General features: G+C 45.7%; 2 protein-coding genes across 2 annotated transcripts in view; one reads left to right on the top strand and one right to left on the bottom strand.

The window, feature by feature from the left end:
* The window catches only part of LOC311109291 (contactin-associated protein-like 2), a gene marked incomplete at its 3' end in the record, with an annotated part of 194,200 nt that overhangs the window by 128,716 nt on the left and 38,522 nt on the right, over positions 1–26,962 (top strand). Inside the window, exons 18-23 of the mRNA XM_084152121.1 lie at positions 4,917–5,135; positions 7,514–7,602; positions 7,755–7,902; positions 9,135–9,365; positions 9,514–9,647; positions 9,924–10,017. Of these exons, the coding sequence (XP_084008247.1) occupies positions 4,917–5,135; positions 7,514–7,602; positions 7,755–7,902; positions 9,135–9,365; positions 9,514–9,647; positions 9,924–10,017 (915 nt within the window). The remainder of the gene's footprint in view (positions 1–4,916; positions 5,136–7,513; positions 7,603–7,754; positions 7,903–9,134; positions 9,366–9,513; positions 9,648–9,923; positions 10,018–26,962) is intronic.
* LOC311109203 (uncharacterized protein) lies at positions 10,888–18,912 on the bottom strand. Its single transcript, XM_084152052.1, has 3 exons — positions 18,731–18,912; positions 16,706–18,325; positions 10,888–13,574 (listed from the first exon to the last, which is right to left on the bottom strand). The coding sequence occupies exons 2-3, from the start codon at positions 18,321–18,323 to the stop codon at positions 11,926–11,928; spliced, it is 3,267 nt and encodes a 1,088-aa protein (XP_084008178.1). The 5' UTR covers positions 18,324–18,325; positions 18,731–18,912; the 3' UTR covers positions 10,888–11,925.

Here is a 26,962-nt window from a genome sequence, read left to right as displayed (position 1 = left end):
TACATACACACATCTCTACAGACACCTCTACATACATACATACACACACACACATCTCTACAGACACCTCTATATACATACACATCTGTACAGACACCTCTACATACATACACACACATCTCTACAGACACCTCTACATACATACACATCTCTACAGACACCTCTACATACATACACACACACATCTCTACAGACACCTCTAAATACACACACATCTGTACAGACACCTCTACATACATACACACACATCTCTACAGACACCTCTACATACACACACACACATCTCTACAGACACCTCTACATACACACATCTCTACAGACACCTCTACATACACACATCTCTAAAGACACCTCTACATACATACACACACATCTCTACAGACACCTCTACATACATACATACACATCTCTAAAGACACCTCTACAAACATACACACACATCTGTACAGACACCTCTACATACATCCACACACATCTGTACAGACACCTCTACATACATACACACACATATCTACAGACACCTCTACATACATACATACACACAATTCTACAGACACCTCTACATACATACATACACACATCTCTACAGACACCTCTACATACATACATACACATCTCTACAGACACCTCTACATACACACACATCTCTACAGACACCTCTACATACACATACACACATCTCTATAGACACCTCTACATACACACACACACACATCTCTACAGACACCTCTACATACATACACACACACATCTCTACAGACATCTCTACATACATACACACATCTCTACAGACACCTCTACATACACACACATCTCTACAGACACCTCTACATACACACACATCTCTACAGACACCTCTACATACACACACATCTGTACAGACACCTCTACATACACACACATCTGTACAGACACCTCTACATACACACACATCTGTACAGACACCTCTACATACATACACACACATCTCTACAGACACCTCTACATACACACACACACATCTCTACAGACACCTCTACATACATACACACACATCTCTATGGACATCTCTACAGACACCTCTACATACACACACATCTCTACAGACACCTCTACATACATACACACACATCTATACAGACACCTCTACATACATACACATACACATCTCTACAGACACCTCTACATACACACACACACATCTCTACAGACACCTCTACATACATACATACACACAATTCTACAGACACCTCTACATACATACATACACACATCTCTACAGACACCTCTACATACATACATACACATCTCTACAGACACCTCTACATACAAACATACACACACATCTCTACAGACACCTCTACATACACACACACACATCTCTACAGACACCTCTACATACACACATCTCTACAGACACCTCTACATACACACACATCTCTACAGACACCTCTACATACATACACATACATCTCTACAGACACCTCTACATACATACACACACACACATCTCTACAGACACCTCTACATACACACACATCTCTACAGACACCTCTACATACACATACACACATCTCTATAGACACCTCTACATACACACACACACACATCTCTACAGACACCTCTACATACATACACACACACATCTCTACAGACATCTCTACATACATACACACATCTCTACAGACACCTCTACATACACACACATCTCTACAGACACCTCTACATACACACACATCTCTACAGACACCTCTACATACACACACATCTGTACAGACACCTCTACATACACACACATCTGTACAGACACCTCTACATACACACACATCTGTACAGACACCTCTACATACATACACACACATCTCTACAGACACCTCTACATACACACACACACATCTCTACAGACACCTCTACATACATACACACACATCTCTACGGACATCTCTACAGACACCTCTACATACACACACATCTCTACAGACACCTCTACATACATACACACACATCTATACAGACACCTCTACATACATACACATACACATCTCTACAGACACCTCTACATACACACACACACATCTCTACAGACACCTCTACATACATACATACACACAATTCTACAGACACCTCTACATACATACATACACACATCTCTACAGACACCTCTACATACATACATACACACATCTCTACAGACACCTCTACATACAAACATACACACACATCTCTACAGACACCTCTACATACACACACACACATCTCTACAGACACCTCTACATACACACATCTCTACAGACACCTCTACATACACACACATCTCTACAGACACCTCTACATACACACATCTCTACAGACACCTCTACATACATACATACACACATCTCTACAGACACCTCTACATACATACACACACACACATCTCTACAGACACCTCTACATACACACACATCTCTACAGACACCTCTACATACACACACATCTCTACAGACACCTCTACATACACACACATCTCTACAGACACCTCTACATACACACACATCTCTACAGACATCTCTACATACACACACATCTATACAGACACCTCTACATACACACACACATCTATACAGACACCTCTACATACATACACACACATCTCTACAGACACCTCTACATACATACACACACATCTCTACAGACACCTCTACACACACATATCTCTACAGACAACTCTACATACACACACACACATCTCTACAGACACCTCTACATACATATACACACATCTCTACAGACACCTCTACATGCATACACACACATCTCTACAGACACCTCTACATACACACACACATCTCTACAGACACCTCTACATACATACACACACATCTCTACAGACACCTCTACATACACACACATCTGTACAGACACCTCTACATACACACACACATCTCTACAGACACCTCTACATACATACACACACATCTCTACAGACACCTCTACATACATACACACACATCTCTACAGACACCTCTACATACACATATCTCTACAGACAACTCTACATACACACACACACATCTCTACAGACACCTCTTCATACGTACACACACATCTCTACAGACACCTCTACATACATACATACACACATCTCTACAGACACCTCTACATACATACATACATACACACATCTCTACAGACACCTCTACATACATACAGACACACACATCTCTACAGACACCTCTACATACACACACATCTCTACAGACACCTCTACATACATACACACACATCTCTACAGACACCTCTACATACGTACACACACATCTCTACAGACACCTCTACATACATACACACACATCTCTACAGACACCTCTACATACACACACACATCTCTACAGACACCTCTACATACATACATACACATCTCTACAGATTCCTCTACATACACACACATCTCTACAGACACCTCTACATACACACACATCTCTACAGACACCTCTACATACACACATCTCTACAGACACCTCTACATACACACACATCTCTACAGACACCTCTACATACACACATCTCTACAGACACCTCTACACACACACACATCTCTACAGACACCTCTACATACACACACATCTCTACAGACACCTCTACATACATACACACACATCTCTACAGACACCTCTACATACACACACACACATCTCTACAGACACCTCTACATACACACACATCTCTACAGACACCTCTACATACACACACACACATCTCTACAGACACCTCTACATACATACACACACATCTCTACAGACACCTCTACATACATACACACACATCTCTACAGACACCTCTACATACACACACATCTCTACAGACACCTCTACATACACACACACACATCGCTACAGACACCTCTACATACATACACACACATCTCTACAGACACCTCTACATACATACACACACATCTCTACAGACACCTCTACATACATACACACACATCTCTACAGACACCTCTACATACATACACACATCTCTACAGACACCTCTACATACATACATCTCTACAGACACCTCTACATACACACACATCTCTACAGACACCTCTACATACACACACACATCTCTACAGACACCTCTACATACATACATACACATCTCTACAGATTCCTCTACATACACACACATCTCTACAGACACCTCTACATACACACACATCTCTACAGACACCTCTACATACATACACACATCTCTACAGACACCTCTACACACACACACATCTCTACAGACACCTCTACATACATACACACACATCTCTACAGACACCTCTACATACATACACATCTCTACAGACACCTCTACATACATACACACATCTCTACAGACACCTCTACATACACACACATCTCTACAGACACCTCTACATACATACACACACATCTCTACAGACACCTCTACAGACATACACACACATCTCTACAGACACCTCTACATACATATATACACACATCTCTACAGACACCTCTACATACACACACATCTCTACAGACACCTCTACATACACACACACATCTCTACAGACACCTCTACAAACACACACACACATCTCTACGACACAGTCACACACACATTCTCTCTTTTGTTGTGTGTGTGTTTATCAATCTTTTTGTGAATTAGCTCCATCAAACACTGAGTGCGGTCATTATCACAGTAAAGCTGAAATCTATAATAACTAAATGAGTCTCCATAATCAATGAGGCATTAGATTAGTTATTGAACTGTAGAACTCCAGGGTGGACAACAATGACTTATGAGATGAAGACTGAAAATGTTTGATTATTATAAACCAAAGTACTTTATGCATTCAAATAAATAGATTCAAATGTGGTTAGAAGTTTGTGGACATGGCATTGATTCAAAACTTATTTTTCTTTTGATTATTATTCGGCCTTTTCTTCGTCCTCTAGCTCCTACAGTCATCTCCTTCTCCTTTGATGTGGGGAATGGTCCCGTGGAATTGGCCGTCCATTCACCCACGCCCCTCAATGACGACCAATGGCATCGGGTCATGGCAGAGCGGAACGTGAAGGAGGCGGTGCTACAACTGGATCTGAACTATAGGGAAGCTCGTCCCGCCCCTCCACAGGGACACACACGGCTAGAGCTGTTTAGTCAGCTTTATGTGGGTAAGAGAAAAAGAGAGATACACACACACACACACACACACACACACCAACATAAAAATAGTACAATACTGTACTATTGCATTTACATTTCATTCATCAGTCATTATATTTTAACTTTGCAAAGTTCAATAAGTTGGCGATATAGTTTGTGCCAGTATAACATTATGAAGACCCACAGTGTCTTTATATTCCCTTAAGTAGGTTCTCTGAAGCTTAGACACGACTGATGATAATGAAGATAAGACATCACACTGTTTCACACACACACACACACACACAAAGTTAAAGAATTATGTAAAACTAACCTAATTCACTTAGCCCTGACTCTCACTTTATGACCGTGTTTGAGTATTAACAGTTGCTGAGGATTAAGACTTTTCAACTGCACACAGAGACAATGAATTGTCCTCATTATGCCCCACAGAATGGCTCGACATTTTCATTGTGATATTCCTCCGCTCCCTCTCTTCTCGACACAATGACTGTGAAGGTCATTAGGAGAACAGAAGTTAAAGATGGCTTTATCTCTATCTCTTCTTTTCCCTCTATCTCACCCTGCTTTATGTGGCTGCGGACCTGCCAATACTTTAACACTGACGACAGGGAATAAAACTGGATTTAGGATGGAGGGAAAAACTGCTGAGCTTGAATTATATTATATTTCCTCCTTACTCTTTCTCTCTCTGGCTCTGAAAAGGTATTTTTCTCTGAGAAACACTTCTAAATTCCAATCAGACATTCCAAAGTCAGATAGTTCTGAATACCAAAAACACATTTTAAATTCCATCGTCTCATCAGTTTTTGGTGGTTTGGATGGAAGAACATTATCACATTGCAGATTCCTGAATGGCCGTTGAGACTAATAAAGTTGTATTGAATTGAATTGAATTGAAGTAAATAGAATCGGTCCTTATATGCCACCGTTAACCATACAGCCATACAGGAAGATATTGATTTGTGATGGGAAACTTTAATACCAGCTTATAAAGAGTGATAAAACTCACAGTAGACTTCTCCCCCACTATCTCATCTGCATGTACAGTAGGTTTCAGGGGAACCAACTCGTTGAATTACCCGTCAGGGATCAATCTATCAATCTAATCGACATCAGATCATCAACTTAACACAATCAGTTCTTCCATCACCTCCATACAGCCATGGGACCTATTGGTTTATACTGGATCAGAGAGCGGTATAAATCTGACTGTGTGCTAGGCTAGGCCGCTGCCTCTCTAGTAGCTCATCTGCATGTGTCAGAGCAGCGAGGGTATTTGCCTGGTCGGGGGAAATTGAATCAGGCTCAGATGGGATCTGCAGTGGGTGTGATTTGCATTCTAAAGCTGGTGTTTAAGCACAGAGGTACAGGGGAGAACACACCCCAATATCTCACTTAGGTGGTCCCTACATTATCTCGATTATTTAGAGTTTATATTATATGTTATGTTTAAAATGTTATATCATATTGCATTATTTCCTATATTTTCTGCATTTTTTCGCTCACTTTCTCTTTCATTTTCCATGTTTTTCCTTTCCTGTTCTCTTTGTTTCTCTTTTTTATTCATTCCATGTTCTCCTCGTCTCCCGTGTGTGTGACGGGCTCGGTCACTGCATGTGCATGTGCGTGTGCATGTGTGTGTGTGTGTGTGTTTGTGATGCAACTGTCACAGGGAAGCCAGCTTCGTTGACCTGCCAAGACAGTAGGTAACATTTAATAAAACTAGATACATAAATATGCATGATGATTTTCAGTTCATATCCATGCAGTCTTTTCCCATTGACATTCATACAGTGCCACTGGTAGTTATTTTGGACTGTGTCCATGCCTGCTAATGTCTCTCCTGGCCTTGGTTTGCTTAGTTTGGCTCAGAGAAAGAAGGTATTCTAGAGGTCCACACTGGCCTAATGGATGGTGTGAGTGTATGTGTCCCTCTAGGCATTGCTGTCCTAATGAATATAATATGCTAGTTCATTAGCACATCATTACAGAGTAATTTACCCTATGGAGACAGAGAGAGGCCAGGAGGAGTGCACCACACACACACACACACATATACATACATACACACACACACAACACTGATGTGGGCAACTCCAGTCCTGGAGGGCCACAGTGTCTGCCTGATGTAATCTCTACCTTTTAATCAAAGCCTGATGTAGACCTGGGTGTGTGATATCTCCAGCCAATCAGCCACACTAATTGATCAATTAAGTGCTAATGTTAGGTTAGATAGGGCTGGAGCGCCTCTCCTCTGGTCTGTTAAATCACTGTGACCATCAACTGTCATATATCCCTAACTCAACCTCAAGGGAAATTATCTCTATTCCTATTCCAAAAAAGTATCTCTCTCTGTACTCTCTTCTCTCTCTCTTTTCTCTAGGTGCAGCGGGGGGTCAGAGGGGGTTTCTGGGATGTATCCGCTCCCTCAGGATGAATGGCGTGACCCTTGACCTTGAGGAGAGGGCAAAGGTGACATTATCTTTTATTTCATCATCTTTTTTTAAAAAGTTGTCTTTACTAACGCAAATTAAGAGCATCCAAAAGTCAAACTCTACCTTTCTCTCTCTCACCATCTACCTCCCTCTCTCCATCTACCTCCCTCTCTCCCCCTCTCTCTCTAGGTAACTCCAGGTGTAAAGCCAGGCTGTCAGGGTCATTGTACCAGTTATGGGATGTACTGCAGGAACGGAGGAAAGTGTGTGGAGAAATATAATGGCTACTCCTGTGACTGCACTGCCACGGCATACGACGGACCCTTCTGCACTAAAGGTGAGAGCTAATCGCTGAACGCTTAAATTACTGCTAGGCTGTTGGACGGTGTAACCAGCAGCCTCGTTTGCAGAGGAACTACAACATTTACTCAGAAGTAAGCGTTAGTTTCTGTCAGTCGCAGTGAGACTTCATAGCCAGAAAGTTGATCCGTGACACATGAATTAATTTGTTTTCTAAACTTAAGCTTGTTTTCCTGTGTTCTACACCAGGCAGGGGTGACGAGACAGGGGAATATGTGTCAGAGGATAGCGGGAGGAAGAGAGGGGGGATAGAGGGAGGAAGAGAGGGGGGATAGAGGGGGGATAGAGGGAGGAAGAGAGGGGGAATAGAGGGGGGAAGAGAGGGGGGAAGAGAGGGGGGATAGAGAGGGGGGATAGAGGGAGGAAGAGAGGGGGGATAGAGGGGGGATAGAGGGAGGAAGAGAGGGGGGATAGAGGGGGGAAGAGAGGGGGGATAGAGGGGGGATAGAGGGAGGAAGAGAGGGGGGATAGAGGGGGGAAGAGAGGGGGGATAGAGAGGGGGAAGAGAGGGGGGATAGAGGGGGATAGAGGGGGGGAGGAAGAGAGGGGGGATATAGGGAGGAAGAGAGAGGGGGAGGAAGAGAGGGAGGAAGAGATGACTGCGTGTGGGAATATGCAAAGAAGCTGACATGAAAGTATCTCCCCAGTGTACCCCCTCTATTTGATACATACATAGGAGTGTGTGTGTGTGTGTGTGTGTGTGTGTGTGTGTGTGTGTGTGTGTGTGTGTGTGTGTGTGTGTAAAAACTGAAAATGAGGTCTTGAATGTAATGTAAAATACTGTGTGTGTGTTTATTTATTAACATGTGTGTTATGCCCTTCAGATACCCCAGAGGACCTTCTCCTCCCTCTGTTCTCCTATCTCTGTCATATGTATGAGTGCAGTCATAATTGCGATGCGTATTTCCATTATATTCATATTTACACCCGACTCCTGAGGTAGAATATTATTATCCCAACTGTCTCATTCTGCTGCTGCTGCCATACCCTGGGGTCACAGACAGACAACTCTGACTTCATAATGAACAACACACACACACACACACACACACACACAGACACACTTACACCAGAGAGTGAGGTTCATACCAGCATCTCCGCTGCCTCTGGCTACAGATATAGCTGTGTGTGTGTGTGTGTGTGTGTGTGTGTGTGTGTGTGTGTGTGTGTGTGTGTGTGTGTGTGTGTGTGTCTCTTCCTCTCTCTAAGATGTGGGGGGCTTCTTTGAGGCGGGGACTCTGGTGAGATACAACTTCCTGTCAGAGACAGCGGCAGCCAATCAGGACACGAGGTTTCTGGCCCAACCTTTGACTCCACAGGAAGTGAATCTGACAAGAGAAGAAGTAGCATTTAGCTTCAGCACGTCCAACACACCGGCTATACTGCTGTATGTCAGCTCCAAGACACAAGACTACCTGGCACTGGTGCTACGGCAGAATGGTGAGACACTGACACGTCTAATAAGACACACGCTCACAGACACACATCGGCTCTGCCGCTCTTCGCTTCTCAGATATGTTGCAAATGCAGTGTCTAAGGTCTCTCCATTTGTGTGTGTATGTGTGTGGTGTGGTGTGTGTGCATGTAGGAACTCTCCAGGTGCGGTATAACCTAGGCGGACTCAAGGAGCCGTTCACCATAGACGTGGACCAGCGTAACCTAGCCAACGGACAGCCACACACTATCAACATGTCCAGAAGCAACAGGACTATCACCATACAGGTACACACACACACACACACACACACACACACACACACACACAAACCAACCATTCTCTCCGCCATCAAAGCATTGTCTGTGATGATTTCAGACATGTCCATTTTAAGCCACAAGAGGGAGACAAAAGCCTCTAATTGTCTCAGGACTTGAAGAATTGACAATGGCTTGATGCTTCATGGATATGCTGATGATTGACTATGAAAAACCTCCAATGGTTTGCATCATGATCTCCTCTCCCCTTCCTTTCCCCTCCTTCTCTCACTCTCCCCCCTCTAGTTGGACCACTACCCCCCTGTCAGTTACTCTCTCCCAGAGGCATCAGACACACAGTTCAACCTGGTCAAGACATTATTCTTGGGGAAAGTATTTGGTGAGTACAGGCACCTCAAATGTGTATTTGACCCGTCTGCTTGGCCCTGGCAGAGACAATAGGTCTATACAGAGAGCACAAACAGAAGTGTTCAGACCTGTTGTAGTTACGCTGTGTGCCCACCAGAGGGAACTAGAAGACAGTGTTTCACCAGGACACAGTCATGAAGGAGAGAGGTCTACTGTGGCGAGACATATTATATATTTCTAAAATGTTAGTCTGGTTTGGTTTCTGTAACAAGATGTTCAATAGATATATTTTGCTCTAGGTATATGATCAGTTACCTGGCATTACTGGTGTAGTGTGTTAGTCCTGAGCACGTTCAGTGGGGTGCAACCTTACAGAACGTTCAAATAGAAATGTTATGTAGAGCGGACGCTTCTCTGTAGAATAATAGGGATTCTCTATTCAAGACATTTATAGCTGCAACACTCATAATGTTGTGCACTCCTGTACACGACCCTGGCGTAGTAGTATAATATTCCTTACTTCTTGTTTGTTCCCGATCACTGATTTGGTATTCCATAACTCCTGGTTTTCCCGCTCTGTTCTGTGTTGGTGGCAGTCAGTGGGGTAGAAGGAATAGCTGAGTTCACTTCCCAGCAAGAACCATTGATCGATGTACAGCCGACTAATAGCACAGGGAATAATGCCCCTTTCCCTGTCAGACACACTCATACACACATACACACAGCACTTACAGCATTTATGCACGGACGCAGGCACACATGCGCACACACACACCACAGTAACCCCACCTGGCAATGCAGAGCTGCCGTTCAAGGACTGAAGGACACAACAAAAGGCAAAGTCACCATCGCTCTGCCAGTTCACCTTTCCAACAGATAATTCATGCACAATTATGCATTTCACAATATGGATTTATTTCTAGATGGGGTTTCAACAACAACAACAAAAGTTTAACCGAAACTTAGACCTTATATGCAATATGGGCCCCATCCGACCGCAAGGCGCTACAGAGGGTAGTGTGGACAGCCTAGTACATCACTGGGGCTGAGCTCTCTGCCATCCAGGACCTCTACACCAGGTGGTGTCAGAGGAAGGCCCCAAACATTGTCAAAGACTCCAGCCACCCAAGTCATAGACCGTTCTCACTGCTACTGCACGGCAAGCGGTACCGGAGCGCCAAGTCTCGGACCAAACGGCTCCTGAACAGCTTCTACCCCCAAGTCATAAGACTGTTAATCAAATGGCTACCCGGACTATTTGCATTGACCCCCCTTTTCTTTTGCATTGACATTCTTGCACTTGCTCTATGCACACTCACTGGAATCTACCCACACACTCACACATACTACACTGACACACCAAAACACGCTCACACACACAAAACACACACACACACACTGACACATAGACACTCTTCACATACGCTGCTGCTACTCTGTTTATTATCTATCCTGATTGCCTAGTCACTTTTACCCCTACCTACATATACATATTACCTAAACTACCTCGTACCCCTGCACATTGACTCGGTACCGGTACTCCTTGTATATAGCCTCGTTATTAGTATTGTGTTACTATTTCATTTTTATTTGCTTTTTATTTATTTTTCAAATTTTTACTCTGCATCGTTAGGGCTCGTAAGTAAGCATTTCACAGTAAAGTCTACACTTGTTGTATTTGACAAATTAAATTTGATATACAGAAGAGCGTGTCAAAATAGACTTGTATCTCTCTTTACAGTTTAGATCTGACCAACATTCTGACATCACTCAGAACCATCAGTCTTGCTCTCAATACTTGCAATGCTGAGGGAACATTTTCAAAACCTTTGTCCATGGGAGGTAAGGGATTATACTTTATACAGTTTGAGATGCACACACAACAATCTTGATCTGTAGTATTCCAAACTAATCAAGTGCTGAACATTTTACAATTTAGTCACAACTTGGAGATGACCAGTGGGGCTGAGTTTTCACCACTACAGCTAAGATAGGGGTTGAAATATGGATAGAGTTTCTCAGTGAAGTTGCATCCATTGAAGGAGTAGATATGAGACTTGGCCTCCACATCATAGAAGGAGACCTGACCTTTCTCATAATCCACAAACACCCCCACCTTCTGGGGCTTCTCTCTCAGGGAGAGAGGGACAGGGTAGTAAGTGCTGGCTCCATACCCATTCTTGCCATTCAGCCACACAGTCCAGAGTCCATCAGAGCTCAGGTTTGAACTCCCCTTCCTGTCGATGGACTCTCTGGCTACTCCTAGCCACCACCATGTCTTCCCCTTTACCTGCACCTCATAGTAGAATCTCCCAGAGGAGAAACCCTCCTTACCCAGGACAGAGAAACTATTGTTAAATCTCTTTGTGTGATCAAGGAGTTCCTGTCTTGTGTCTCCACATCCCACTTGTTTCCTGTCCTTAGAAAGAACAAGGAATGAAAATGCTGTTCCAGAATCAAGAGTCACATCCACTGCATACTGCTGCATACACTTCAGCTCAGCGTCACACAATTTCTCCATTGCTTTATTGACTTCCTTCTGAAGCTCCGAAATTTCCCTCGCAGTCTCCTTCAACTTAGACAGAGCTCTCCTCATCATGTTGCCCACACACAAATCACTGTGAACACAGATCTGAGACCAGTCCTTGGTGGGAGGAAGGTGACAGAGGGGTGGGGAGCTCTGGAGGAGGTGGAGTTGGTCCTCAGTGTGTGACAGCTGCTCCAGCTCAGTACGTCTCCTCTGTAGCTCAGTGATTTCCTGCTCTAGCTCTTCAATGAGCCCCTCAGCCTGCCGCTGGGTTGCTTTCTGCTTCTCCCTAATCACCTCAAGGAGTTCAGCATGGCTTCTCTCAATGGAGCACACCAGAGCAGTGAAGACATATACGGTGTGTGCCATCTCTCTCTCTGCATCTTTCTTGCTGAGCTTTACTGAGTGTTTGATCTCCTGAACCTTCTGCAGTCTGTCCTGGATCATCTGCTGAACTTCTGCCTCAGTCTTCACCAGCTGAGCCTTCCTTTGTCCAAACTCTTCCTCTAGAGGGACGGTGAGGTGAGTCTTGTGGTCTGTCTCAGTGCAGAACTTACACACACACGTCTGGTCAGTCCTACAGAACATCTCCAGGAGTCTCTCGTGCTTCTTACACATCCTGTCTTCCAGGTTCTCCACAGGTTCGATCAGCTTGTGTCTCTTTAGACCAGCAACTCTATAATGAGGCTGCAGGTGAGTCTCACAGTAAGAGGTCAGACACTCCAGGCAGGACTTCAGGGCCTTGTGCTTTCTCCCAGTGCAGACATCACAGGCCACCTCTCCTGGCTCAACAAAGGACTCATCTCTGTCTCTGTCTCTCATCCTCTTAAAATGATCTGCAACATCTCTGAGTGTTGTGTTGATTTTGAGCTCAGGTTTTCTGTAAAACATATCCTTACACATTGGACACTGACACAGGCCAGTCCTATTCCAGTATCCGCTGATACAGGCCTTGCAGAAGTTGTGACCACATGGAGTAGTGACTGGCTCAGTGAACACATCCAGACAGATACAGCACATTATCTTCTCTTTGAGCAAGAGACTGCGAGGGGACGCCATATCTGGAACACAATAATAGAGAAACCATATATGAACTTCCTGGAAGGACTCGGCTATTCATGGCTTTGTTGACTAAGGGTTAGTTAAGCTGTAACTTTCCTGAAACATCACTACAGACAAATGTCCGCAGTTCACCTCAGCAAAACATTTGAAAACCTCCCTCTTTCACACACAAGGTAATGGGGGTGCTGACAGTTTTAATCAAACACTCAAAATGTGACTGATGATAGCCTAGCTATCTTTTGATTGACAGACAAGCTACATACATAACCAGCTAGCTGCCCAGCTTGTGTTTTTCCTCAACTTTACTCTCATATGCTTGTAAAATTGCAAATGAGCTGCATAAATGTATTTCGCAACTGAACCATTGTGGTAGAAAATAGTTTAAACCTGTCCACCTCTCTCACCTGAGTGTGTGGGAGTTTTCCTGTTTTCTTGTTGAATGTTGGACACCGTGCTGCTGTGTTGTTGTTAGCCTTGTGAGGAGCAGCAGACTTTGTTTCGGTATGCAATGCCCTGCTTTAGTTTACTTTCACTTCAGTAAAATTACATCAGGAGGCCCCTCTCTTCACTGACTCCCTCTTTCCTTCACTATCTCCTTTCCGCCCTCCTTTTCCTCAATCCCTGCTCAGAACTGGCACGTATCCAGAATTTCCAGTTAGAAATGCAGAAAAAATTAAACTGATTATACAGGGTTAAAATAGAGAGAGAAATAGGAACTGCAAATGTTAGAAAGAGTTAGCTACCTGCCCAATTTATTTTCCTAACTCTTACAAGTCTCAACTTAGGCAGACAAGTTTGTTTTCTAGCCACAAGCATAAACTAGATATCTGGGGAGGGATCATTTGGACGACTGACTGACTGAACCGAATCCGTTCGTTTCCACTCAACTCTCGCTGCGCGACATACATTTTGGGCACCAGGCATGTCCGTATAGCCTCTCCCTTGTTGACTCATGGCGCTTTCAAGACAACTGGGAACTCGAAGAAAAAAAAACTAGGTCAAATCATGATGTCGGTGATCTTCAGGTGAGCGCTCTAGAAAGATGCCAGAGTTTCCGACTTGGAATTCCGAGTTAGACCGTTTAAAATATTTTTCCCAGTCAGAGTTCGCAGTTGTCTTGAACGCACTGAAGTCGGACATTTCCAAGTTCGCAGTTTTGAATGCGGCATCAAGCTAAAATGTAGCTTTCATGAAACGTCACTACAGACAAAGTTCCACAGTGAACTGATGATAGCTAGCTTGTTTATGGTTAACAGCCACGCTACATACATAGCCAGCTACCTGCCCAATTTATTTTCCTAACTCTTACACTCATATGCTTGTAAAATTACAGAAAATAAACTACATTTCTGTATTTAGCATCATCTGTGATTTTGCCTTTTTACTGTGTTTTCTTAAATTTACCATTCCACCTGATTTCAATGTAGTTTGTAGCCAAATTACCACCTGTATCACCTCTTCTGCAAGATGTTTTGGGATCAGTCCAACTATTGTGTAAAGGCCTTGTTACACGGTGTATTTAGATTTGGAGTAGTCACTTAAGTCATATTAGCTGATACATAACAATCTAGATACTTCATATGATTGTCTAAAGAGATTATAACAGGATTTTAATCAAAGGAGGAGCAGGTGAACTCAGTTGAGGAAAACAAGGAGCACTGAGCTTGTTGCTCTTTATTCTCTCTCACCGGAGTGTGCAGGTCTTTTTCCAATTTTCTTGTGAAGTGGACTCTACTGCTGTGTTGTTGTAGGTAGCCTTGTAAGGAGCAGAAGAGAGTTTGTTTCTGTGTGCAGTTCCCTGCTTCCTAGTTTTCTGTAGCTTCAGCAAAGTGACATCACTAGGCCCCTCCCTCATTGCCTATGCGCATCCATCTTTTACTCACTCTCTCCTGCACTGTATAGAACACTGTAGATTCTAAATTCTTGGTCGAACAAAAAAAATGTGCATGCAGAACTATAAATAGTGTAGGTTCTAAACATTGCATTTCAATCTGCAGTGTTGTACATCTTTCAGCCCACCTAATAAGCATCTGCCATGCTCTACCATGTGTTTCCTTCACTTAAAGAGACAGCACTGCTGTGCAATCTGGATGCATGTCAATAGTATTAAATGGCATCCTTCTCTCATCTCCATAGAAATAGATAGAGGACTCATCTTTGTATTTGTGTCATTGTAGGGTCTGTGACAGCATGGGCAGCACCATTGAGGCAATCTTCATTTTGAAGTAGTCACCTTTCTTCTTCACGATTGGCTGATCTCTCCTGATGCCCCAGTTGAACATGACTCCAACAGGGTCACCAGAAGGGATCAGCCAATGAAGTTGGATGTCCCACCCAGTTGACTACATTAAAATGGTGGAAGCCCTCAATGGTGCTGCCCATGCTAATACAGTTTTTTTTGCCACTACAGGCCTCTATCATTCTCTATGCTCATCTCTCATCTGCACTGATCTAAAAACATGTTTTTGTTTAAGCTTTTCACTTGTATGCTATTATGCTTGCCAATTTCAGTAGTGCTTCAGAGAAAACTTCTCTGTAAAAAAGGCCCAAAAATATCTCTTTATTTTTCCTCACTTTTGATCTTGATGACATAATTCTACATGATTTCAAATGTACATTTTCACATTTCAACATTACATCTAAATATGCAAAACATGCATATGTACACTTCATATACATTTTTCGCTCTAAAAATACAATTATTGAACCAAAAGTAATTTGAGGAACCCTGTGTCAATTTTGAATGGAAAATACAATGTTTTTATAAAAACGTGTATAACAATACATCTAAACAGAATTACGGAAGCAAGAAATGTAGTGACACCAATTAGATTATCATGAAGGATGCAAATAGATAATAAATAGATCATCTTAGTTATGTTTTAATTCCCCCCTCCAATTTGTTCATTGATTTTCCTCTCATGTCATAAAAAAATACATTTACATTTTCATTATGATGTAATATTATGCCTCTTTGGGACAGGTAGTATTCTCCCCTCAAACATCACCAGGATCAGCCACTGGACAGCTATTTTAATGAAAAATAGTACCCCAGGGTAGCATACAGCTGAACCCCACTAAACAGCCCTGCCCTTTAGGCATTGACCTAGAACTCAAACTCAGTGTGTCTGATTGACAGGGGAAATAACCAATGGGGCTGAGTTTTCTCCACCATAGTTATCACAAGGGTTCAAGTATGGATAGAGTTTATCAGTGAATATGCAGCCAGTGAAAGAGTAAATATGAGACCTGGCCTCCACATCATAGAAGGAGACTTCACCCTCCTCATAATCCACAAACACCCCTACCTTTTGGGGCTTCTCTGTCAGGAAGAGGGGGACAGGGGGGGCAGTACATGCCTCATACTCATTCCTTTTACTCAGCCTCATAATCCAGATGCCATCCTTATGACTCTCCACCTTAGTTTCCTTTGTGATGATGGACCCTCTGGCCACTCCTAAACTCCAGTCTGTCTTCCCCTTTACCTGCACCTCGTAATAAAATCTCCCTAAGGAGAAGCCCTGCTTTCCCAGGACAGAATAATGATCATCAAACCTGTTTAAGTTGTAAGGGCGAATCTGTCTTCTGTCTCTATGTGTTACTACTTTCCCATCCTCAGACAGGATAAGACAGAGATGTGCGGTATTGGGGTCCAGATCCACATCCACTGAACACTGCTGCATCTTACTCAGATTGTTGTTATAAAATGTATCTATTTCTTTACGAAGTGTCTCCTCCAGTTGTGACAGAACTCTCCTTACATTCCCCAGACACAGCTGGCTGTGAACACTGATATCAGACCAGTCCTTGGTGGGAGGAAGGTGACAGAGGGGTGGGGAGCTCTGGAGGAGGTGGAGTTGGTCCTCTGTGTGTGACAGCTGCTCCAGCTCAGTACGTCTCCTCTTTAATTCAGTGATTTCCTGCTCCAGCTCTTCAATGAGCCCTTCAGCCCACCTTTCTGCTGTTTTCTGTTTCTCCTCAACCACCTTAATGAGCTCAGCCTGGCTTCTCTCAATGCAGTGCACCAGAGCATTGAATAACTCCATGCTGTCTGCTATCTCTCTCTCAGCTGCTCTTTTGCTGAATTTTACTGAGTGTTTGATCTCCTGAACCTTCTGCAGTCGGTCCTGGGTCATCTGCTGAACTTCTGCCTCAGTCTTCACCAGCTGAGCCTTCCTCTGTCCACACTCTTCCTCTAGAGGGACGGTGAGGTGAGTCTTGTGGTCTGTCTCAGTGCAGAACTTACACACACACGTCTGGTCAGTCCTACAGAACATCTCCAGGAGTCTCTCGTGCTTCTTACACATCCTGTCTTCCAGGTTCTCCACAGGTTCGATCAGCTTGTGTCTCTTTAGACCTGCAACTCTATAATGAGGCTGCAGGTGAGTCTCACAGTAAGAGGTCAGACACTCCAGGCAGGACTTCAGGGCCTTGTGCTTTCTCCCAGTGCAGACATCACAGGCCACCTCTCCTGGCTCAACAAAGGACTCATCTCTGTCTCTGTCTCTCATCCTCTTAAAATGATCTGCAACATCTCTGAGTGTTGTGTTGATTTTGAGCTCAGGTTTTCTGTAAAACATATCCTTACACATTGGACACTGACACAGGCCAGTCCTATTCCAGTATCCACTGATACAGGCCTTGCAGAAGTTGTGACCACATGGAGTAGTGACTGGCTCAGTGAACACATCCAGACAGATACAGCACATTATCTGCTCTTTGAGCAGGAGACTGCGAGGGGACGCCATATCTGGAACACAATAATAGAGAAACCATATATGAACTTCTTGGAAGGACTCGGCTATTCATGGCTTTGTTGACTAAGGGTTAGTTAAGCTGTAACTTTCCTGAAACATCACTACAGACAAATGTCCGCAGTTCACCTCAGCAAAACATTTGAAAACCTCCTTCTTTCACACACAAGGTAATGGGGGTGCTGACAGTTTTAATCAAACACTCAAAATGTGACTGATGATAGCCTAGCTATCTTTTGATTGACAGACAAGCTACATACATAACCAGCTAGCTGCCCAGCTTGTGTTTTTCCTCAACTTTACTCTCATATGCTTGTAAAATTGCAAATGAGCTGCATAAATTTATTTCGCAACTGAACCATTGTGGTAGAAAATAGTTTAAACCTGTCCACCTCTCTCACCTGAGTGTGTGGGAGTTTTCCTGTTTTCTTGTTGAATGTTGGACACCGTGCTGCTGTGTTGTTGTTAGCCTTGTGAGGAGCAGCAGACTTTGTTTCGGTATGCAATGCCCTGCTTTAGTTTACTTTCACTTCAGTAAAATTACATCAGGAGGCCCCTCTCTTCACTGACTCCCTCTTTCCTTCACTATCTCCTTTCCGCCCTCCTTTTCCTCCATCCCTGCTCAGAACTGGCACATATCCAGAATGGTACAAGTTAACATTACAGAATTTCCAGTTAGAAATGCAGAAAAAATTTAACTGATTATACAGGGGGTTAAAATAGAGAGAGAAAGAGGAACTGCAAATGTTAGAAAGAGTTAGCTACCTGCCCAATTTATTTTCCTAACTCTTACAAGTCTCAACTTCGGCAGACAAGTTTGTTTTCTAGCCACAAGCATAAACTAGATATCTGGGGAGGGATCATTTGGACGACTGACTGACTGAACCGAATCCGTTCGTCTCCACTCAACTCTCGCTGCGCGACATACATTTTGGGCACCAGGCATGTCCGTTTAGCCTCTCCCTGGTTGACTCATGGCGCTTTCACGACAACTGGGAACTCGAAGAAAAAAAACTAGGTCAAATCATGATGTCGGTGATCTTCCGGTGAGCGCTCTAGAAAGATGCCAGAGTTTCCGACTTGGAATTCCGAGTTAGATGACCGTTTAAAATATTTTTCCCAGTCAGAGTTCGCAGTTGTCTTGAACGCACTGAAGTCGGACATTTCCAAGTTCGCAGTTTTGAATGCGGCATCAAGCTAAAATGTAGCTTTCATGAAACGTCACTACAGACAAAGTTCCACAGTGAACTGATGATAGCTAGCGATTAGTTACCGGAGTGTAACTCCAGTTCTATGAGTGGAGCGGAGCCCCATAGGGGAGCTCTGCTCCTAGTGGTTTACCCTCTGCCCTAAGGCAGAACAGCCTGAAGCAAAATTATGCACACACCTACAGCCAATAGGAGTACAGGTGTCCCTATATAAGGAACCCCGTTCCCTCAATCTGCCTCCCGAGATATTATCTTCAGCGAGACTAGAGAGGGTCGGTAGGGCCTTAAGTCCTATGGGGCTCCGCTCCACTCATAGAACTGGAGTTACACTCCGGTAACTAATCGTTCTATATCGTGGAGCTCCGCCCCATAGGGGAGCTCTGCTCCTAGTGGTTTAAGGCGGAGCGAAACGCTCCAAAATGTACTCCCTGCCGAGCCTAACACTTCCCATTAAAAAATGAAAAGGTCAAGCCCAGCAATGGCTGCAACCAATTCCCGCAGTACTGCGACTAAAAACCCATCAGGGCGTCACAATATACCGCGTCATCGGTTATAGACCCGCCCCATCTAGCTCAATGACAATGTCAATGGCTATTGGGCAGATCAATAGAATAGACGCCGTGCTAATCTGTACTAGCAGATAGCCGTGCCTCAATATTCTATGGAACAAAATATACCAGTCATACTAAACTGAACCTCAGATAGATGACCTCACATTCTGTCCACTCAGTACATGTTTCTATATGCTGACACTGTCAGCCAGGAGACATGCCACAGAATATGCTCTTCATCCAAAGCGGACCTGATAGAGACCAGTCTATCATCCTGCTTCTCCCTCCTCTACCTCAAGATTCCCCTTCAGCTGTGCTGAGTGCAATCGAGATTGGAGTTAAAGGGCTTATCCTTGACATAAGTCTTCCTAACCAGAGCGGACCTGATTGGAACCTGTCCAAGGTCCTGCTCTGTCCTCTTTTTCTAGCTCAAGAACGCCTTTCAGCTCTGCTGAAATTTGATCGAACAAAAGAGTTAGAAAACATGTCCATAATATGTTACTTCTAATAAAAGCGGACTTGTGAACTTATTCACAATCCTGCTTTCTTTCTCTATTCTGCTCATGATCTCCCTTCAGCCACGCTGAGTACAGACCGAGCCAAAGAGTTAGAAGACATATCCAACAGATAGAAACGGATAAAAGGAGACGGTGTCGACCATGACGCTGCTCTACAAATATCCTCTACCTCTGTTCCTCTGAAAAGAGCAGTAGAAGCTGCTACTCCACGAGTGGAGTGCGCTCTAATACCCTGAGGCGGTTGTTGCCCCGCCGCCTCGTACGCCGTCTCAATGCCTTCACAAAGCCAATGAGACAAACGCTGTTTTGAAAGTGGTCTACCCAATGCAGCCGCACCGTGACACACAAACAGCTGAGGCGATGACCTAACCGCTGCTGTGCGCCTAACGTAACACGCCAAAGCGCGTACTGGGCACAGACAGTGAAGCTTTTCCTCACTCCTCTCCCCATGGGGAGGGGGATGAAAAGCCCACAATTCCACGATCTGCGATCTATATGCACTGTTAATAACCTTCGGCACAAATGCCGGGTTAGGACGTAACACCGCTCTGCTCAGATCGCCATTAATGGCTAAGCAGTCGGGTCTCGTCGACAGTGCACACAAATCGCTGACTCGTTTAGCAGTAGTCAAGGCGAGCAACAGCGCCGTCTTGATAGACAGCATCTTGAGGGGTATTTGATTCAATGGCTCGAACGGCGACTTACATAGCGCTTCGAGAACCAATGCCAAATCCCACTTGGGCAGCGTAGCTCTAGGTCTTGGCCTAAGCCGTTGCGTTCCCAATAGAAAACGTTTCACTAATGAGTGACTGAACACACTTTTTCCGTTAAACCCTTCATGACCAGCTGAAATTGCCGCTGCAAACACTCGAATAGTGGAGGGCGATTTCTGCTTATCAAACATAGACTGTAGGAATGAGAGCACACTCTCTACCTGACAGCTCATGGGGTCCACGTCCTGTGTATCACACCATCGTGAGAAAACGTTCCATCTGCTCGTATACAACCTAGAAGTGGAACCGGCTCTTGCGCCCTGTATTGTTCTGATCACTGCATCAGACAACCCACGGCGCTTTAACCTGTCCCATTCAGGAACCAAGCCTTCAGTGGTTGGCCGATTATGGGCCATTGCCCTATCGAGCCTCCCGCCTGAATCAAAGCGTCTCGTCGATGTGGAATTGGCCAGGGTGGCGCAATCAACATCTGACTCATCTCTGCAAACCACGGAGCCCCCGGGCGATCGGGCGCTATCAGTATCACTGACAGCTCCTCTGACCTCACCCTGGCTAACAGTGGGAGAATGCAAGACAGCGGAGGGAATGCATACAGGAGAACTCTCGGCCACGGGTAGTGCGCGAATGCGTCTCTTCCCAATGGCGGTTCGTCCTGGTTTCTCAGAGAGAACCATAGGGGACACTGCGCGTTCACACGTGACGCGAACAGGTCCACTTCGGCTCTCCCGAATTGTTCCCAAATCTGTAGAACAATGTCCGGGTGCAGACACCCCTCGTCGTCTCGAGGACCCCCTCTTGACATGATGTCTGCCCCTACGTTCAAGTAGCCCGGAATGTGTGCTGCTCTCAACGAGCGAAGGTGCTTGTGAGCCCACAGCCACAATTCCACTGCCGCCCGATGAAGGGCGGGAGACCTGACCCCTCCCTGGCGGTTTATGTGAGCCACTGTGGTTCGGTTGTCTGACCAGACCAACACATCGCGACCCCGAAGGGTAGACGCGAAGTGGGTCAAGACCAGTCGCACCGTTTCCAACTCTAGGAGGTTGATGTGACGACCTGATTGAGGCCATGCACCTCCTATCGCTTGAGACTGACATGTCCCTCCCCATCCAGTCAGAGAGGCATCTGTAAACACTGGAATGTAGGATGACACCTTGCCCATCGGGACTCCGTGCGTGAGAACGCACGGGTTCCGCCAATAGTCCAGGTCTGCTCTTAGCGAGAGAGGAACCACCACCAACCGATGACGTTGACGCACTGGGTCTAGTCTTAGTTGGGCGAACCACCGCTGTGCTTTGCGCATATGCAGAAGCCCTAGCGGGACCACAGAGTGGGCTGCCGACATGAGACCCAAAAGTGACATGATCGATAGCGCCGTTACTGTGTGATTCGGACGACACTTCCTCAGGGCTAGTAACAATGCTGCCCTTTGAGGGTCCGAAATTCGTGCCCTCATCATTACAGTGTCTAGCTGTAGCCCCAGGTAGACAATCTGATGACTGGGCCAGGGTGCGCTCTTTTTCCAATTCACAGCAAACCCCAGACGCGTGAGATGAATCACTGTCTGTGTCGTGTGTGTGAACGCCAGCTCTGCTGACGGGGCGAGAATCAGCAGGTCGTCTAGGTAGGCTAATAGCCTTATCCCTTGACGACGCAGCGGTTCCAATGCCGCCTCCACACATTTGGAAAACGTTCGAGGTGCCAGGGCGTACCCAAACGGCATCCTTGTGAACTCGTACGCCACCCCTTGAAAGGCGAACCGCAGAAACTTTCTGTGGCGCGATTGTATCGGCACATGAAAGTACGCGTCCTTTAGGTCTATGCTTGTACAAAAACCTCCCTTCTGAACACATTCCAGTAGGCGTTTTGTCGTCAGCATTCGGAAGGGCCGTTTGGTTATGCTCTCGTTGAGAATGCGTAAATCCAAAATCAGCCTCACTCCCCCCGTCTTTTTTGGCACTAGGAAATAGGGCGAGTATAGCCCCTTGTTCCTTTGCTCTCGGGGAACTACTGTGACCGCCTCCTTCGCCAAAAGTTCCGTAATCTCTGATCTCAGAGCGGCTACTTTGTCTGGCGTTTTCATCACCGTTTCCACCACTCCCCTGAACGGGGGTGGGGTCCGATGGAATTGGAGGGCATAACCCTTCTCTAACGTCTGTTCTAGCCAGCGTGAGAGGGTACAGCTTCGACGCCACTGCCAGCAATGCAGAGAAAGCGGGTGCGCACGAAGCTGTGGTGCGTCCAGTAGGAAGGACCTGTATTCCTCTATGGCCCTCGCCGCCGCTATTCCCCAGCACTGGGTTGGTGGAATAGCCCAAGGCGGGCCCCCTTTGAAAGGGAGAGGACACATCAGCTCGTTCTGGGAGAGTCGGGGGCTTTGATACGTTGGTTACGACCGTAACTCCAGTAATCTTGCCCTCCGTGAACGCAGCACGGGTCTGAACTGCACTGTCTGAGGTACTGGCCTGAGACAGAGCGCTCTTCCCGGAAAGCGATTGCGTCATCATGTCATTGTCTGACTGAGACTGCCGCTTAGCATGAGACTTATCCTTTACAGAACTCAACAGAATCTGAAAGGTGTGATCTCTGACTGATACCACACGGTGGTGCCACAATGCCTCTTTACTGGTCTTAAGCGGCTGTTCAACGACACACTCAATGTGTGGTGAGCTGCGCTCAGAGCCATGGGCATTGATACGTTCAGAATAAGCCGGAGGCGTCCATACCTTGGTTATACCTGTAACCCTGGTATTCCCGCTCTCCGTGAACGTCGCACGGGTCTGATCTGCGCTGACTGAGGCATTAGCCTGCAGCAAGGCGTCATTCCCGGTTAGCGGCTGCGTCTTCATGTCACATTGGGACAGAGACAGCTGTCTGCTGAATGTGAGGTATCCTGAGATAAGCCAAGACGGTGTCTTGGTATCTTTCCTCCCTTCACCTCCTGTGTGCGTTCAGCTCTGCACCTCTGGTGGGCTGAACTACGCTCAGTGTGGTGAGTATTAGCGCGTTCAGAAAGAAGTGGGGGCGCCGATACACTGGGAAACTTCGTCACCGTGGTAATCGGGCCCTCCGTGAACGCAGCATGGGTCTGAATCGCACTAACCGAGACCTTAGTCTGCGATAGTGCGCCATCCCCAACTAGCGGCTGCGTCATCATGTCTCCTGACTGAGACTGCAGCCTGCTATGAGAGGCACTCACTACAGTACTCCTTGGAGTCTGTAATGTGAGGTCTCTTTGAGATAAACCAAGACGGCGTCTAGGTATTATTCCTCCTTTCACCTCCTGTGTGCGTTCAGCTCTGCACCTCTGGTGGGCTGAACTACACTCAGTGTGGTGAGCCTGGGCGCGTTCAGGAAAAGGTGGGGGCGCCGATACACTGGGCACCTTCGTGACCGTGGTAATCGGGCCCTTCTTGAACGCAGCATGGGTCTGGGTCGTACTAACAGAGACCTTAGTCTGTGATAGTGCGCCACCCCCAATGTGGTTATTATCAGCGCGTTCTGAGAGAAACGGGGGCGCCGATACGTGGTTACGCCCGTAACCGTAGTAATCAGGCCCTCCGTGAACGCAGCACGGGTCTGAACTGCACTGACTGAGGCGTTAGCCTGAGACAGAGCGCCGTCCCGGATAGCGGTCGCGTCATCATGCCATTATCTGGCTGAGACTGCAGCCTGCTATGTGAGACACTCACTACGGCACTCCTAGGAGTCTGTAAAGTGAGGTCCTATAAGGTACACTTAATACCTTTTATATACCTGCCTTATGTGTGCATTCAGCAACGCACCATGGTGGGCTGAGCTGCACTCATAGTGGTAAGAGAGAGAGCGAGAGTGAGGAAGGTCGAACGCTCTCGGATGTATTATGGAAAAGGGGCTCTTTCTTGACAGTGTCAAGTAGAGCCAACTCTTTATTACACACATCAACAAAAAACATTCTCCTCCATACACTCAACGGTAGAGTGGGGGGGGGACAGTGGGCTCGGTCACAGCAGGCGCTGTGCCGTCTTCCGTTCTCTCCCCCTCGCCTGTCATAAACGGCGTCTCTTCTGGCCGGCCCTTCGGGTGATGCCAGGATGACGCTTTAATGACCTCTCTCGCCGGCACCTCTGGCGCTGCAGGGGGGGGGCGAGGCCCGCTCCCTTGCTGCTGGAGGCCGCCGTCTGACGCCAAGCTGTAGCGAGAGTAACGGCCGCCCTTCCTCATATCCACTTCCGGGTTGGAGGGAATGGGGGGCAGCTTAATCTCCCGCTGTTTAGCAGCCCACTCAATGAGACCTGAGAATTCAGGCACAGAGAGGCTGTGGCGTCATCATCCAGGGATGTAATGACCTCACAATTTCCCGAAGGAAAAGGGGGGTTAAACATCTGGGTCAGTGTAATGAATTGTTCCAATAGAATATTCATTTCTTCCCCAATAGCCCTGTCATCTCCTGAGTCAGTGCCCTCAGATGATGCCTCAGCTGAGACTAACACTGATAGCACATCCTCAAGAGGAATATCCTCCCTAAAAATGCCCAATGCTGCTTCCACTCCTTCAAAAAAGGAGGGCGCAGCTGGCGCATAGTGGGGGATTGATGAAGCTGTCCCTGGCGTGCTGTGCCTCTCAACCCACGAAAACAATGTCGGGGGGGGTCGACAGCCGCCAAGGGGAACAGCGACATTGAGCTCTGAAAAGAGCTTTTGTTAAATGCTTACCTTAGGATAAGCTTGGTGTGCTCATTGTAGGAAGACGTTGATGGCTGGATATCAACGACGAGATCTTCCTGAGTCTTCTATGGCTTCTTCAATTCTAGTCCAGTCGCTGAAGATAATGGGAGGCAGATTGAGGGAACGGGGTTCCTTATATAGGGACACCTGTACTCCTATTGGCTGTAGGTGTGTGCATAATTTTGCTTCAGGCTGTTCTGCCTTAGGGCAGAGGGTAAACCACTAGGAGCAGAGCTCCCCTATGGGGCGGAGCTCCACGATATAGAACTTGTTTATGGTTAACAGCCACGCTACATACATAGCCAGCTACCTGCCCAATTTATTTTCCTAACTCTTACACTCATTTGCTTGTAAAATTACAGAAAATAAACTACATTTCTGTATTTAGTATCATCTGTGATTTTGCCTTTTTACTGTGTTTTCTTACATTTACCATTCCCACTGATTTCAATGTAGTTTGTAGCCAAATTACCACCTGTATCACCTCTTCTGCAAGATGTTTTGGGATCAGTCCAACTATTGTGTAAAGGCCTTGTTACACGGTGTATTTAGATTTGGAGTAGTCACTTAAGTCATATTAGCTGATACATAACAATCTAGATACTTCATATGATTGTCTAAAGAGATTATAACAGGATTTTAATCAAAGGAGGAGCAGGTGAACTCAGTTGAGGAAAACAAGGAGCACTGAGCTTGTTGCTCTTTATTCTCTCTCACCGGAGTGTGCAGGTCTTTTTCCAATTTTCTTGTGAAGTGGACTCTACTGCTGTGTTGTTGTAGGTAGCCTTGTAAGGAGCAGAAGAGAGTTTGTTTCTGTGTGCAGTTCCCTGCTTCCTAGTTTTCTTTAGCTTCAGCAAAGTGACATCACTAGGCCCCTCCCTCATTGCCTCTGCGCATCCATCTTTTACTCACTCTC

This window comes from Coregonus lavaretus, assembly GCF_964263955.1.
Source record: "Coregonus lavaretus genome assembly, chromosome: 34".
Taxonomy (NCBI): Eukaryota; Metazoa; Chordata; class Actinopteri; order Salmoniformes; family Salmonidae; genus Coregonus; species Coregonus lavaretus.
The sequence above is the reverse complement of the archived record's forward strand: the minus strand, read 5'-3'. Positions and strand labels throughout refer to the sequence as shown.

Bases quoted from the DNA above. Each gene is read 5' to 3' on its own strand.
- LOC311109203 (XM_084152052.1), bottom strand. From the start codon at position 18,323: ATGGCGTCCCCTCGCAGTCTCCTGCTCAAAGAGCAGATAATGTGCTGT. The intron at 13,575-16,705 runs AGACACACTGAG...ATTGTGTTCCAG, and splicing joins GGTTATTTCCCCTGTCAATC to ATATGGCGTCCCCTCGCAGT.